This window comes from Protopterus annectens, chromosome 9.part0 (assembly GCF_019279795.1).
Source record: "Protopterus annectens isolate FY-2018-M chromosome 9.part0, PAN1.0, whole genome shotgun sequence".
NCBI lineage: Eukaryota > Metazoa > Chordata > Ceratodontiformes > Protopteridae > Protopterus > Protopterus annectens.
The window spans coordinates 1,528,672,950-1,528,688,870 of record NC_056743.1 but is presented as its reverse complement, the minus strand read 5'-3'; the positions used below and the strand labels follow the sequence as shown (position 1 = coordinate 1,528,688,870).

Below are 15,921 nucleotides of genomic sequence, written 5' to 3'. Positions count from 1 at the left end.
TTACATTCCTAGGCCAGACTGCATCAGCCTCATCAAATGCACAAGTGGTATATCTGTGTAAAAAACTACCGTATGTTTTAACTCTGTACAAATGGTTCATGCTGGCAATGATGACTTTTGTCCATATAATAGTTGAAGTTCATCCCTGTTCAACAGCCCATCTTGTTTCATGTGTTTCATGAAGGACAGGAGCACAGACATGTTGAAATAATCACATTATTGGCTGCTCAAAATTAAAGTAAGATATCTGTGGCATGGTCAGTAGAAACCCTGGCCTCTAAAGTACTGCAGCAGTGCTGTATTACAAGCAGGGTTCTTCATGCCCTGACTGTGCTTAGCCAATCAGCACATGGGAGATGCAGGCCACCTCTCAGCAGAACCATACTTGCTAATAGAACATCAGTGTCTATGCTTCAATGTGCACACACTTCCACTGCTGGCCCATCTGCTATGGTCCCTCCAATTATGACCAGACAATCAAGTCACAGTCATGCTCTTTCACATTAACATGGTGTTGCCACCCTATCAGTATCCTCTGTGAAGCAACCTGAGCCAAGTGTTTCTGTACATGGTAGTGGCAGAGCAGCACGGTGTGAGCCATCATTGTGGTTGGCCTAGACTGCATAAGAGTGAGTCCAACAATTTAATAAACTTAGCTGACTCTATGTATTCCATTACTTTATCCATACTTTACTGTGATATATTTGACTTGTGACATTAAAAGTTCTGCATTATGTCCTGTGTTGTTTCTCTTTTTTCAAATTATTATAGTGTAGTGAAAGGAATGTGTAGCACTGATGTGTGTCTCTTATTGTTTGCCATACACTGATACAACAGTTTGAGTCTGTATGCATACCTGTGTCAGTTGTGTCCTGAGCTGATGATCCCTGTTCTGACAGATTTCTATATTTTCATAATATTATATATTATGATTATGTTGTTATGTCTGCTGCTCAGTGTATATGTCTAGTGGGTAACTGCCATTAGATGCAATCCATGCCGCTATTGTGGGACAACAATTGAACATCAATGTTTAATCTGTGTACTCATGTTAATGTGGCAAGTCATGACTCAAAGTTGTGGGTCAGGTGATGCCGTGTTTCCTGGGCCTGCACTTGTGGTTACACCCTATGTTGCCTACGCCTGTGTCTTCTGTATCCTATGTCCTCCTGCTCCTACTCTGATACCTATGGGACTTTGGTTTCAAGGGGGATGGGGTTTCCTTGCAGGGTCCACACAGACATGTGTGGGGCACACATGTTGCAAATAGCCTGTACCAGTTTGTCTGTCTAGATGGCACCTGTTAATTATTTGCTGCTCTGACAACTGGTTTAGTTGCAGCCTTGGTCTGACTCTGGCTGGCTGACTTCTAGGGTGCACAGCCACAACCTCATTTATGGCTTGTGTAACTGTAGCCTGTTGCAGTTTATTAATGGCAGGTTGCATTTTTATGTTGTTTTTATTTGGTATTGTTGCAGAATTTGACAGAATATGTAGTAATAGCTTCTGTTCTTTGAGGTCCATAAAGCAGACATCAAGGATTTCAGAAACAGAGATGGCATTGTAGTTTGTCACATTTAAGTTGTGTTTGGTGGGCAGAATGTGTTTTGGAATCAGTTGGGCATGTGTGGAATCTGTAATTACCCTACACTGAATAGCTAAGCAGTCAGCATGCTTTCTGAAATCACGTCTGCAGCTAGACCACTGAAGTCTTCCTTCAGCGTGCTACTGTGTCCATAAATACCTTCCATGAACTTTACAGAATCTGGCCTACAATTTAAACTATTTTTAATATGTTGTTTACGTAAGTAGAATCTGTTAGATTGTGTTTTTAAATAAATATTTATTTAGCACCCACTTCATATGATTACTCACAATTTATACATGTTGCATTGTGATTTTTTTTATTTAACCAAATGATTTCATGCAGTGTTCTCCAAATGATTGAATAAACAGAATGTAACCATAAAGCTATTGCTTTAATAAGTAAAGCATAAGTTTTTCTAGGCTAGGAAATCCTGTTCCACCATCTTTCCATCTTCTTATATGATGTTCCAGAACTGTTTGCAGGGGGGGGGGAGCATAAAAACTTCAAACAAATGTCATTAAATTATTTAATGTGTTCTTTAAAAGGAACTAAAAAAGTTTTCTGTATAATGTATAGTATTTTGGGTAATATAACCATTTTGGTTACAGTCAACCTATCTTCCATACAAAGAATAAGTTATTCCATTTATTTATTCTTTTAATGTTGTCTAAAATATTTTTCTTATATATCGTGGATATGGATTTACAATTCCATGTAAGAGTAACCTCTAAATATTTAGTTTCTTTACTATCCTGTTTAAATTCTCTATTAGTTTCCATCAAGCAAATAATCTCTTTTTTTATGAATAAGGTGTTTTATTCTGACCGAATTTTATACCTAACATCAATTCAAAATATTTTAATATTTTCTTTTTCTATTTACTAATGAGGAATCAGTATTACTTATTGTTTACAATATATTGCCAGCAAATAACTGAATTTGAATGTATATTGCTCATTTATTTTAAATCCTACTATATTGTTGATTTTTATGTAATTGGTTATTTTAAATCCTACTATATCATTACATTTTATGCAACTGGATAGAGGTTGAATAGCCAGATCAGATAATAAAGGTGATAAGGGTCAACATTGTTTCATGATCTTACTTATCTTTACTGACTCCTAGTTTAACTCTACCCTGGATCTTCTGAATGCCAAGGTTTGAGCTAATCCTGAATCATGCTGGGAAAAGTGGTAATGGCTAAAGAAACCAAGCTGGGTGGTGTGTATGTGTAGTGGTGATGGCTAAAGGAACCAAGCTGAATGATGTGTATGGGTGGGGCCAATATGGTATGTGTCTTTTCAGTATCCAAAAAATGGAAGTTATTCCTGACACCAACACCCCCATCTTAACTGATGGCACTGAGAATCTTAGCACCACACCCGCCAAAGTCAAGGGCCATGCTAACACAAGGGTCAGCACATATGCCTCAACCCCAGCAAACTTTGGTGCAGAATCTGGGGCCAACATTGAATAGTAGGTCTTCAGTACTGATGTGTCAAACCGACAATATCAACAGTGAGAATGTCCCTAAGGTATAGGGGTCAGTCTCAGCACTGAAGACATATCTGCACCAACAACCTAGCAACCTGGGACCTACTGGCTATTGGCAACAAGGGAGTTAGCTCCAATGCCATTGCCATCAAGGGGATCAACACCATGGAGAAAGTCAAGGCTGGTGCTGGTGGAAAAGGCATGACTTCCATAGTTGGTCCTTAAACACCCAGTGCTGAAAATACGAACCTTGGAAGTGGATGGTAAGGACTCATCTCTGGCCACCCTAGAAATAAAGGGGGCTGAGATGACACTCAACTCCATATGAGCCTTCAAAAAGACCATCATCATCTTCTCCCAATCTAATGGAACAGCAGGGCTATGCATCAACGTGCAGGACATGATAGACAAGCCAAAGCTGGAGCAACAGTGCAGACGTTTGGGTAATGTGTGCTCCAAGGAGAAGCTGTCAGGTCTTCTCCTTGGAGTTGAGTTTGAAGAACCTGAAAGCTTGAGTGTAGCAAAACCTGAAGGAGGGCTGTTAGAGGCAAATAAGGGGTATGAAAGTCCCTGGTTGCACAAGATGAGGTCCCTTCAATCTCGGAGTCTTAGATGGGGAGGGGCATACTGAAGAATGCTATCCTCCAATCTTGTGATTTTGTTTTATTTTTCTTTCCAGGGCGAAAATCATCATTTGGGTGGTCTCTTTTCAGTAAATGTTTCAAAATCAACATATTCCTTCTAACAAGAAAGGTACTTTGATTGAAGGTTTTTCAAGTATTACAGACAGCTCCAAAACATTCTGACCCAGGAAGACAATGAATGCATAGATCAGATAGATCCTGGGGGGGGGGGGGGGGGGACTTTATGGCCATATTTCTTATATTTACAAAAAAATTAGATATCCTCTTTACATATCATAAGAACAATGAATCACTTACAAAAGTTGTCAAAGAGAAACAAAGGTAATAATAGCAAGTCTAATATTGCATAAATCAACATTACAGTAACTAGCAGAGAAATAACTAATGAAAGGCAACAAACTAAAAGTCAAGGGCATGGCCTGCTAATGATGGTACCACTAAGTGCGAAAACTCGAGGAAATGATTTATCAAAAAAACTTTAAACTGTGAATGTCTGTTAAATGAAAGCAGCCATGCTGCTGTATGGGAAAGGGAAGAAAGAAATGCCAGAACAGAAAAGCAGGAAGAGGTGTGAGAGGATGAGGAGGTAAGGAAATGATGAAATTTATATTCACTGATCAACAGAAACTGTAATATAAACTGCGATCCTATTTATACAATTTGACTAAATGACTGAAAATGATTACTTATCTGTCATAAAACCGTTTTTTGACTGAATATACAAACAGGTCACTTGAGCTGCAGAGACATTGCTGTTGTTTGAAAAAGTAGTAATGAGATCTGGAGAGGGGAATTAAGTGTCATGGGAAGACGGAGCTTGCATTACATAACAGTGCTGCTAAAGAGAGCATGCCTGTGGTGCTCAGTCCATAATATTACTCAGTCAATTTTTTTTCATTCTGTGAATGTCTTTTTGATGTTCTTCTATGGATTCCTGAAAGACAGACAGCTAATGGAAGAACCTATTTGTGAACGGTTGCTTTGCTTTTGGTGTTGCCCAACACAGAATATATGGATGACTGGAAAGAAGATGATTGAATCATTAAGATATGAGCTCCTCTGCATCAACACAGGGGCTTGAAACAGTATTGGAAGGTCACAGTGTGGTTTTCATCTTATGGAGCACACAATGCAGTCCGTGTTGGAAACATGGCCACTACTACTGCAGTTATTGTGATGGCAGCATTTTAGGGCCCACTACTATGGACCCTGTTTTTGTTCATGTTTGTATATAATCTTTAAAAGAATGTGGAACTTATTAAAGTAGTTCTGCATACGAATGCTTCTTGCAATGGAAGAGTCACCATTCTCCATTAGAAGCAGCTGGATCACACTCAGTATGTACTTGGGCAGTCTGTGACTGGTCTTTAAAAGCAACTGAGGGAATCTTTTTGAGAAACATACAGTCAATCAAATATCTGGGAAGTTAAAGTAATAATTAAATTACCTTTTAGTTACATTTTTGTCAAGATTATAAATGAGATGAAATAGATACTTTAGAAAAGTTATTATATAAGGGTGTCACCTATCTCCTAAGACCCTCATAATAACTCAGAGCAGCTTTGTATTTCTGCTTCTTGCATGTTGTTCCCCTGGGACATCACAAACCGAAAAAAGTTGTCTACATGACTTCACACATTACAGAACGTCACTCAAAGGTTTGCACTCAGCTTCCAGAGTTCACTTTTGTAACACTGTCAATCAATTAAATGGTCTACCTGTCCATGTAAAAGCAGTATCTGCCACTGGTCAGCTAACAGACTGACTGCTTTGAGAGGAAACCTACCTGCCCCTGTGTAATAATGTGAATGTTAAAGAGCATATGGGGCACTGGCTTTCAGTCTTATTTGCCTTGAAACACCATTCATTTGTACTGGCCGGAGACAGTGGTATTGTTTGCTCTGGCCTCTTCTCTGTAGATCATTATATTGGCTGTCACATGGAATGTCAGTCCATCCTGCTGCTTGTAAAACAATAGCAGGAGCTTTGGAGGGGGAAAATAATGCATGTCTCTACATGGTGCAGCTGCAAGTACATAGCTGTGGATTATTCTGTTGTGGTTTTACTATTAATCTGTGATTTATTTAGCAGCTTGTGCTTATTTTAATTAACTGCTGAATTTGTTTTTAAACACTGTATTGCTGTGTCACGTCAATATATATCAAGCTCTTTGGTTAGGTAAGACTATTGCCGAATTTGGCTAAGAGTGTAACTGAAAAGGCCAATTATACCATCTACTTAACTGCTTATCAGATGCTAGACTGATTTTTTTTTTTCTTTTTTTTTTTTTCTTTTTGGCCACACTTCCTGACCACCATCTGCCCCCCCCCCCCCCAGTACTGGTCCATTTCTCCCCCTTATTCAAGGAAAAAGCCAACTGAGAATAGTCTTTACTATGGATGGAATTATTGTATTATTTTTCTTTCAGTTTTTTAAGCCCTAACTTCTGTACATACTCTTTTGTGTTCAAAGGGTTGGCATACAGTCCACCTTTGCAGTGCACGCTACTCCTCCATATGACATGATCAACTGGCCCTCCCCAACCCCCAGTAAACAAACACCTCCATGTCACCCACAAACTCCATCAGGGATTCCATCACAGGGAGTGCAATCAAAGCACAAACCCCTCCCCCCAAAGAGAGCTAAGCAGACTGAAAAGTCATTGCTTCTCTCCTCCTCTATGCATACTCCAAAAATAGTTTAACTTGGTTCACTTTACTTGCAATCACATTTTTAACCCTCTATACCAATGGAGCAAGCTTGTAGATAAATAAACAGATGGATGGACCCTGGGAGCTGTCAGATCTCTGAAACAGATCTTATTGTTTGATTTTCCTTTTTTGAGGCCCGACAACTCTTTCCTCGGTACTTTTCTACTGGTATTCCAATGATATTCTCTCGAAGATGTGAAACCAAAAAAGCACTGCCTACCTCTGGAAAGAATTAGTTGTATAACTGGAACCTTTTTGCAAAGGTTGGCACACTTTACACAAAGCCAAGTACTTCTTGCTGACCCTCACACAACTTTCATTCCTTTTTGAACCGTAGCAATGTAGCACCTATGAGCCACTGCTCAGAATGTATGCTTCATAATCCAATGCCATCATTAAAAGGATTTTACTAGACTGGGGCCTAAAATCAAATATAGTGGCATGTGGACACATTCACATTCCAGTGATAAGGCATCTACTCCTGTCAGAACAGTAATCCCATCTAATGCTTGTCATAGAAGTGGAAGTATAGCCGTCATACTGTTGTTAGTAGATAAGTAGCAATTAGCAGGACACATGTTCCTTCTGAATGGACAGAAGTCAGGCAGCACGTAGCCCTCACTCTCTCACACACACTCTCACACACACACTCACACTCACACACACACACACACACACACACACACACACACACACACACACACACACGCACACGTCTTCAAAGATGAAATCTCTGACCTGTGTCTCAAAACCCAGAAAGGGATATTGTTCATTGACACTGACATGAAAACAAACTGTTTAGAAGAGTCTACCAGAAATGTTACTTACTATGTGGTCACAAGTCTTACAGTACAGCAAATGTTACTTTAAGCTCAGATCACAAAAGTGACAAAATAAATAAATAATCTGCATTTGAAAACAGAGGTGAGGCATAGACACTATAATTATTGTGCATTACTCATTGATTTTGTTTTATTTTGTTTTTAACCTTGTAGCTGTGACTCCTCTTACACTAGACCCAGAGACAGCAAATCCACGCCTCATACTTTCTGAAGACATGAAGACTTTACAGTTCAGTGTGAGAGAGCAAGACGTCTCCCAGAGTCCAAACAGGTTTAGAAAACTGTCAGCGGTCCTAAGTAATGAAGGTTTCACCTCAGGGAGACACTACTGGGAAGTAGAGGTAGGAGACGCACGTGGATGGACTTTAGGAGCAGTCAGAGAATCTGTGGACAGAACGGGAATAACTTTGATGATACCAGAAGATGGATACTGGGTTCTTGGACGATGGTGGGCTGGTGACTACTGGGTTGGTGGCTGTGACATCCACTTAGCAGTAGAGCCCAGGAGGATTGGAATACAGCTGGATTATGAAAAAAGGTGGTTGTCATTCTACAATGCTGACACCATGTCTCATTTATACACTTTTAAAATGACATGCACAGAGAAAATATTTCCCTACTTCAGTAATTCAGATAAGGATTCAGAGATTGTTATTGTGTCAACTGTGGCTCTCCCACAAGGTCAGTCAACTGACAGCACTTAATGAATTAAGCCAAAGACCCATTATTTTAAACAGACTGAGTGCCGAATCAGCAAGACCATTTCTAGCCCACTCATAATGCATGGCATTTTCTAGCCCATAATATGCCTGCTGAATAAAACTTGTATTGTTTTCTAACAGTTGCACCAGGCTATGTAATTCATCTGTGTAATATTTATGGTTATATAGTGGAAGTGGAGGCGTGTTAATAGGCACGTGAGTGATGTTGCAGTTACCTCTGCTGTTCTCTGGTGCAGCTGCTTATATGTTAATTCTGGTGCATAAATATTGTTATACATGTGCATATTCCTAATGCATCACAATCTATACAACTACCTATGGATGAAGCGTTACTTCTCCTTTCTCAGGATTTATTCAACATTGACCCACTTTATATAGTAATGTATATATTGTACATTAAACTCTACTTGATTGTACATGCCTGTGCTTGATCACTAGAATTTATATATACATTTTTCGATGTAAGTAGTGTGAGTAGTAAGTAGAGTGTAACTACTCTGTTATTCTATGTTTATTGTTTATGAAATGTTTTCTGTTTCATCCAGACTAAGCCTGAAATTTGTCAGTATTGATCAGTGCACTACCCCAGTAAATAAATAAAAAGTGTGGGATCTAATATGCACACACACATATATGTATATACCCACCCACCCACATGCATATGTAGAATATTGCAAATGCTTGTACAGAAAAACTGTGTAAAATCAGATTTACTTTGTATTTACTACATATATATGTAGAATTAGTGTGTTATTGGGAGGACATTGTGCTTTTAAGGACAGCCATTTCATTTTTCAGAATCCTCACTTTTCTGTCAGGAAGTTTTACTGACTCACACAGGTTCTGCTGCCAGTCTTTTAGACTTCTTTCCTGGTTAGTCTGTATGGAGCATTTATTGGTCTCCTCTGTTCTTTCTTCTGCCATCCACAAGAAAAAATATTTTTTTTAAGTCTTCCTCACTGTTTCAGTCACTGATGGGGTGATTCTACTCTGTCAGGCCTTGGTTTCCTGAGCCACTCATTCATGTTTCTTGGTCCCTCTGGAGTAACTCCTCAAGAAGCCACTAAGAACCAGACATTAGAGATGCCCTCTGTGGCTGTAGGATTGTCCTCCCTGGAGAAGAGAGAACTGCTATTATTGGTCTTGGAAGAAGGAGTGGGTGAAAGTTTACTGCATAGCCAGGTTAGGGTGCGTGATTCCTGGGATAGTGCACCTGCCATGAGCTGGTCTCTTTGGAGCCTTCCAGGAAAAGAAAGAAAACAAATTGAGTGCTGCTTATCTTGTTTTTTAACTACGGACAGAGAAGACCTGCTGGGATTTCTAAGGTATTACTTTTGATTTTATGTTCATATCTCAAATAGGAAACAAATCCCTCCCATCCTGACAGTGATTCATATTCAGAAGAGCAGTGAACAGAGGAGGGATGCTTTTCTTCAGTGATTTTCTTCTCAGTCCGAAGATTCCAGTTCTAACGAAAGTGATGCTTTTGATTTCTTTCCAGAAGAGCTATCTTTTTCTGAGACTACAGCCAAATGGAAAAGGTATTTCAGTGGGAACAGAATTAAATCCCCATTTCCCAGCAAACATATTATGATAAGGCAAGACAACGTACCCAACACTTTAGTCATAGGTGACTCTGTAGTCAGGCACACTGATGTCCCACTCACCAGGCTGAACAAGGAGAAAATTACAGTCAACTGCCTGTCGGGTGCCAGGATCCGCCACATAATGCATGCACTCAAGTTACTCCACAACAAGTACAAATACAACTCTGTCATTGTCCATGTTTGAGTGAATGACTAGAGATGTACCTTCCTGGACTACATGAAAAGAGACATGGAAGAGGTCTCAGATCATGTGGCCCAGGCAGGTATGACCCTAGCCCTGAGTAGCATCCTGCCTTCACCTAGGATGATACTACAGTATAAGGATAAAATGACTGACTTCAACAATTGGCTAAGCTTCTGGTGTCATTTAAAGTGGATCCAGTAGCTGTTTGCCTGGGGCAACATGATTGACAAACCACAATGCTTTGCCAGAGATGGTCTGCACCTGTCGCCCCTGGGATTCAGGTTACTGGCTAAAGCTCTTGCCATCTCTATAGTACCTTTTTTAGGCAAGGTTCAAAGGACAAAACCACCACCATAACAGATACAAGCATGCAAAATCTGAAGGTAATGCTACTCAATGCTAGAAGTCTAAACCTCAGAATGCACTCTCTAGAGGCACTCCTAAAAATGGAGAACACTGATATCTGTACAGTAACCGAGACCTGGTTCAAGGCTCCAGATAGCACCACTGCAATACCAGGCTACAACTCTTACCACACTTTTTGGCCACCAAACCAAGACCGAAACACTAAAGGTGTCCATGTTCACCAAGAATATTTACACCTCCAGGCTAGCTTCCCAACACAATGCATCTGAAATTCTCCAGGTGCAACTAACACTAGGTAAGACTGCAATCAAAATTGTAGGTTGCTACAGATCCCCCACCATGCCCCAAGATTCTCACTACACCTTTCTAAACATACTGGAAAATATTAAGATACAACCAAACACCCTAATACTGGGTGATTCCAACTACCCTGCCATTAAGTGGGAAAACTACTCGGGTACCAACACCTTTTCCCAATAGTTCTTGGAATTCATAAATTCCAGTGCCCTAGATCAACTAATCCATTGTCCCACCAGGGGCTCCAATATCCTAGACCTGGTCATTACCAACATGGGAGGTAGATGCTCGACACCAGTGGTCACCCCCTCATTGGTCAGGTCTGACCATAAGCTAATCACCCTTGACATCCACATCCCACCCCCACCCCCCAGCAAGGAAACCTCCGTAAAAAACTTCTCCAAAGCCAATTTCATGCTACTCAAGTCAGAAGTGACAAACTTCATGACACCCATTCACATGAGATGAAAGTTCGACTGCTGAATCCTACACTAAGGCACTGTACGAGCACATCCACTCGTGCATGAATTGTGCCATCCCAAATAGAACCAAGATGCTCTCCTCTAAAACAAGGAAGCCAATCTGGTGGTCCCCTTCCATAAACAAAGTATACAACAGAAGGAAGAAGCTGTTGCAGAAAAGAGGAAAATCTCAGGATGCAAAAAACTCCCTTACCAGTCTCCGTAAGAAGCTGAGATCCTTCATAAAATCCTCCAAAGCTAGTTACAAAAATAAAATTGCCAAATATTCCAAAGACAACCACAAGGCATTCTATAGTTATGTCAAGAATCTAAATGGCAATGCTCAGATCTGATCTGAGCTATAACAGAATGGCATTAAATATACTGATCCTAAGGATATTTCCAATATCCTGGCAGATCGATTTAGTGCCAACTTCACCCCCCTCTTACCCCCTAAAAAGCCCATCTCAATACTAAGAGATTGCCAAATTCTGGTAATCACTGCCACACAGGTAGAAACCACACTCTCCAAAGCTAAGAATACAGCATCCATGGGACCAAATGACATCCCGGGCTGTGTACTACATGAACTACAAAAGGAACTGGCACCTCACCTAAGTGTCATGTTTAATCATAGCCTCACCTTAGGCTTTGTGCCCACTGAGTGGCGCACAGCTACAGTTATCCCACTCTACAAGGGGGGATCCACCTTAGATCTTGAGAACTACCGTCCCATCAGTCTGACGAGCCTGATCTGCAAGGGCATGGAACGCATTATCATGGAACTTATAAACAAAGATATTGGCAACCTTCAAACACTGGACCCCACCCAGTTTGGGTTCGTGAAGGGCCGATCTTGTCTCCTGAACCAGATTGACTTCTTCAAATCAGTCTCCAGAGCTGTGAACAAGGGTAGGGTGGTCCACACAGCCTATCTGGACCTCGCCAAGGCCTTTGACACCAACCCCCAGTCTGGAATCATAGATAAACTTACCAAGCTGGACATAAATCCCTACATTACTCAATGGGTTGCCAACTGGCTTACTGACAGAACCCATACTGTGAAAGTAGCTGACTCCAAATCCAGCTCCAGACAAGTATCAAGTGGAGTACCTCAGGGTTCAGTCCTGGGACAGCTCTTGTTTGGCATCTACTTCTCTGAAGTACAGGCCAATACTAAGGGACTCTGGATAACAAAGTTTGCAGATGACTGCAAACTGGGAGCCATTATTGAATCCCCAAATTATGTGAATATTCTACAAAATGGCCTTACAGAAACAGATGCTTGGTGCTAGAGCCATGGGCTCAAGCTTAATGCCAAGAAATGTATAGCTATCCCCTTTGGGAAAAAACATGTACCCATGAATTACCACATAGGTGGCAGTACACAAAACACCAAAAGTGTGATGAGAGACTTAGGGACACAGATGGACAGTGGTCTCACCTTCGATAACCACATTGCCACAACAGTCAGGAAATCCTTCTATGTGGCACACCTCATCACTAAGGGTTTTCATCCAGAAAAAAGGAGGTCATTGTCCCACTGTACTCATCCCTCATTAGACCCATTATAGAGTACAACGCCCCATTTGGTATGTACCTCACAAGACATCTGCAGCAGCTGGAAAGGCCGCAGAAATACCTCACTAAAAGAATCACAGGCCTAAAGCAGATGCGCTATGCTGACCATCTAAAAAAACTCCAGCTATACTCTGTGGCATATCGTCTACTCGGAGGCAATCTCTGATTAACATACAAGGCCATGTCAAACCCTGAGCTGTTGGACATGTTCCACTTAAAGAAATCCCAATCCCTCAGAGCCACACACTCAAGGGATCTAAACTTTTTCATCACAATGAACAAAACATGCTGGAGGGATAGGTTCCTGACCCGGAGACTCCCCATACTCTGGAATAGAAATATCCAGGGAATTGTTATGGCTAGACTTCTATAGGACCTAGGGCCAATAGCCTAGTACCAACCTATGAACCTAATGAGGCCTACTAAGCATTCACTATCCACTGTCTTTGAGTCTCTGACCCCAACAGAGGACAATGGCCATTAAAATTCTTACTCACATTCCTTTACTAATCTTCCTCTAGTTTTAGCTAATTCTCATTTTGAGCCCTTCAGCAGCACCTTTCTTGGAGTCTTTATGTCTTGTCAAAGTAAGATTTTGACAGACTCCATGAAAATGGTACAACAGTGAAGTGTAACTTCTGACTGCTGCATTGTTAAGAAGCAAAGGTCAATGAAATGGTAGTACTCAGTGTAACTCATTTTTTACCTGCTTATACATGCATAGAGCTTATGTAAACAATCCTGTATTGGTTTGTGATTGACTGGGAAGTAGCTTGGTAAGAGAAGATTTTATTTAAATTTATATTTTATTTTTACCACTGTTTTTCACTGTTTATAAAAAGAGATAACTTGTAGACAGGAAGATTTACTTTAATTTATATTTTGTTTTACCTTTAATTTTTACTGTTAGTTGTTAGAAAGGAATAGGTTTTAGACAGGCAAACTCTAGCCATCCAAAGAAGCCAAGTCAGCTATAAATTCACACAGGCTGCAGAGTTAATAATCCAAAGTTTGTCTGAAACAATTCTGTGCTAGTTTATGATTGACTGCGGAGTTGCCTAGTATTAGAAGTTTTATATGAATTTTTTTCCTTACCATTGTTTTTCACTGTTTGTAGGAGGGAAGGGATAGCTTCTACACAGGAAGATTTACTTTGATTTTTATTTTGTATTTTTACCTTTAATTTTCACTGTTTGTTGTTAGAAAGGGATAGGTTTTAGACAGGCAAACTCTAGCCATCCTAAGGGACCTAGTCAGCTATAAAGTCAGACAGACTACAGAAAGAACAATCCAGAGCTTATCTAAACAATCCTGTTTTGGTTTGTGATTTACTGATCTTTACCGTTAAAAAGATGTGTGACTGTGAGCAGTAGTGAGCAAAAGCTACTGTGTGCATTTGTGCGAGATGTAAAGGAATTCCAGCTTTTGTGTGACTTTCAGAAGTTGTATAGTTTGAGCAACAACTTTACTGTGCTTAATTTAGTATTAGTTGTATACTGTCTGTGTGATTTTTTTTCCCATAGAAGTTATTTAAGTTTCCTTTGAATTCTTTGGTAACTAATTCTGATTATTTTTTTCTTTTACAATGTTTTATTCATTTGCAGCTGAATATGGATTCCTTAAACGACTATGCCATTAATGATTTGCTAAGGCACAAATACATTGTACAGTGTAGTAAATGCTGTGTATATTTAAAGGTAGCACCTGATAACAATGGTGATCGGTGTTCCTCATGTCAAAAGTTGGATGATTTGCTTACCGTTATTAGAAGTAAATCTAGACTTACTGATGATGATTGCACTTGTGCAATTGGCATGGCTTGGAGAACTGTTGTTACATATATTAATGACTGGACTGGTGATCTAAATAATGTTAGGCAAAGAGCAAATAAAACACATTTAGGAAAGGATGTGTCTATTGTCTATAAAGATCACTCAACCCCTATGAAATAAGACAGTGCACCTGACAACTTTGGAATTCTGGACACAAGTATTCAGCAATCTGAGGATTCAGAGCATTTAGAAGGAAATAAAAAAAAACAAAGAAAGGAGGGAGTTCACAACAAATAACAAGGAAGAAAATGAAACTGATAAATGTCTGTAAAGTAAAGAGGATACATACTAAAAAGGACACTTTTGTTATGTAACTCACAGATTACAGGGAATGATAATGTTTTTCTATCAGAAAATTTTCAGTCTACAGAAAAGACATTTTCTTTCAAAAGAAAAGGCAGAAAAAAGAGGCATGGGGCAGGTGAAAAGGAAGAAATCAAAACTGAATGTGGAAGAATTGAAAAACATAACTGCAAGAAAAAAGATGAGAAAGGCATATGTTGACAACATGGCTCAGGCTGTGGATGTGCAAATGCAGCTGGATGAGAAGTGTATGCTTGCAAATGTAATACACAATGAAAAACAGTGAGATTAATAAGACTAATGGTGATGAAGATCATTCCTCTGTAAGTGGTAACAGAGCAGACATTACTGAATTAGAAGTTAAAGATTCTTCAGATCTGGTCAGAAAATATATTCTTGTAATTGGAGATTCAGTTATTAGAGGACCTGATACTTACATTTGCAGAGAAGATAATGAACATCAAATAATGTTATGCTTACCAGGAGCAAAAATAGAGGATGTGGTGGGACAAGCCTTAGAATGCCTTAATGTAAAGTATAGATTTGTTTTTATTTATGTCAGTACAAATGATCTCATCTGTAAGGATTCTCTGACTGATAATAGGGAGCATCCTTCTTGTACAGGTGTTAGGACATATTTTTCACAAATCACATATAGAAAGGAGAGTCAGGTCACCATGAATTAAAAGATTTTTGGGTAAATACAGTTTTAAAAAATGGAAATGTATAGAGCATCTGAGCCTAATTTTGGGCACATGTATGTTGAGACAGGATGGCCTGCATTTGTCAGGATCAGAGAAAATAATTTTTGCAGCAGATATTTTGCAATATTTGACAAAAACAAGGCAGGATTTTTGCCAGGTCGAAAATTTAACAGTTCACAGATAGCAACATGTGCTATCTGTTGGTTGTTAATGCTAGCAGCATTAATAATAACTTTTTTTTTTTATTGGAAATTTTGCTACATTCCCACAAGATTGCTTTTGTTGTTGCTTGTGAAACATGCTTAAAGAACAATGGCTGGAAACCAGTTCTGTCAGGGTATAAATGTTTTTACTGTAACAGACATTCTAACAAAAAAAAAATCAGGTGCAGGTGTTATGATGGATCAAAGATAGTTATGAGATCTATGATTATTACACATTCAGTGATAATACTATAGATTGTGTAACTGCGACAATAAAGACTACCCTGGAACATATATCAATTGTTGGAATGTATAGACCACCACACTCAAGTGCTGATGACCTAGAGGAATTCATACATTTCTTGCATGAAACACAGAA

At 39.6% G+C, this 15,921-nt stretch overlaps 1 protein-coding gene across 1 annotated transcript in view; it reads left to right on the top strand.

Moving 5' to 3' along the window:
* Positions 1-8,416, top strand: part of LOC122812162 (E3 ubiquitin-protein ligase TRIM39-like) — a 230,563-nt gene extending 222,147 nt beyond the window's left edge. Inside the window, exon 6 of the mRNA XM_044084483.1 lies at positions 7,436-8,416. Coding sequence (XP_043940418.1) covers positions 7,436-7,986 — 551 coding nt within the window. The 3' untranslated portion in view covers positions 7,987-8,416. The remainder of the gene's footprint in view (positions 1-7,435) is intronic.
* The last annotated feature ends 7,505 nt before the right edge of the window (positions 8,417-15,921 follow it).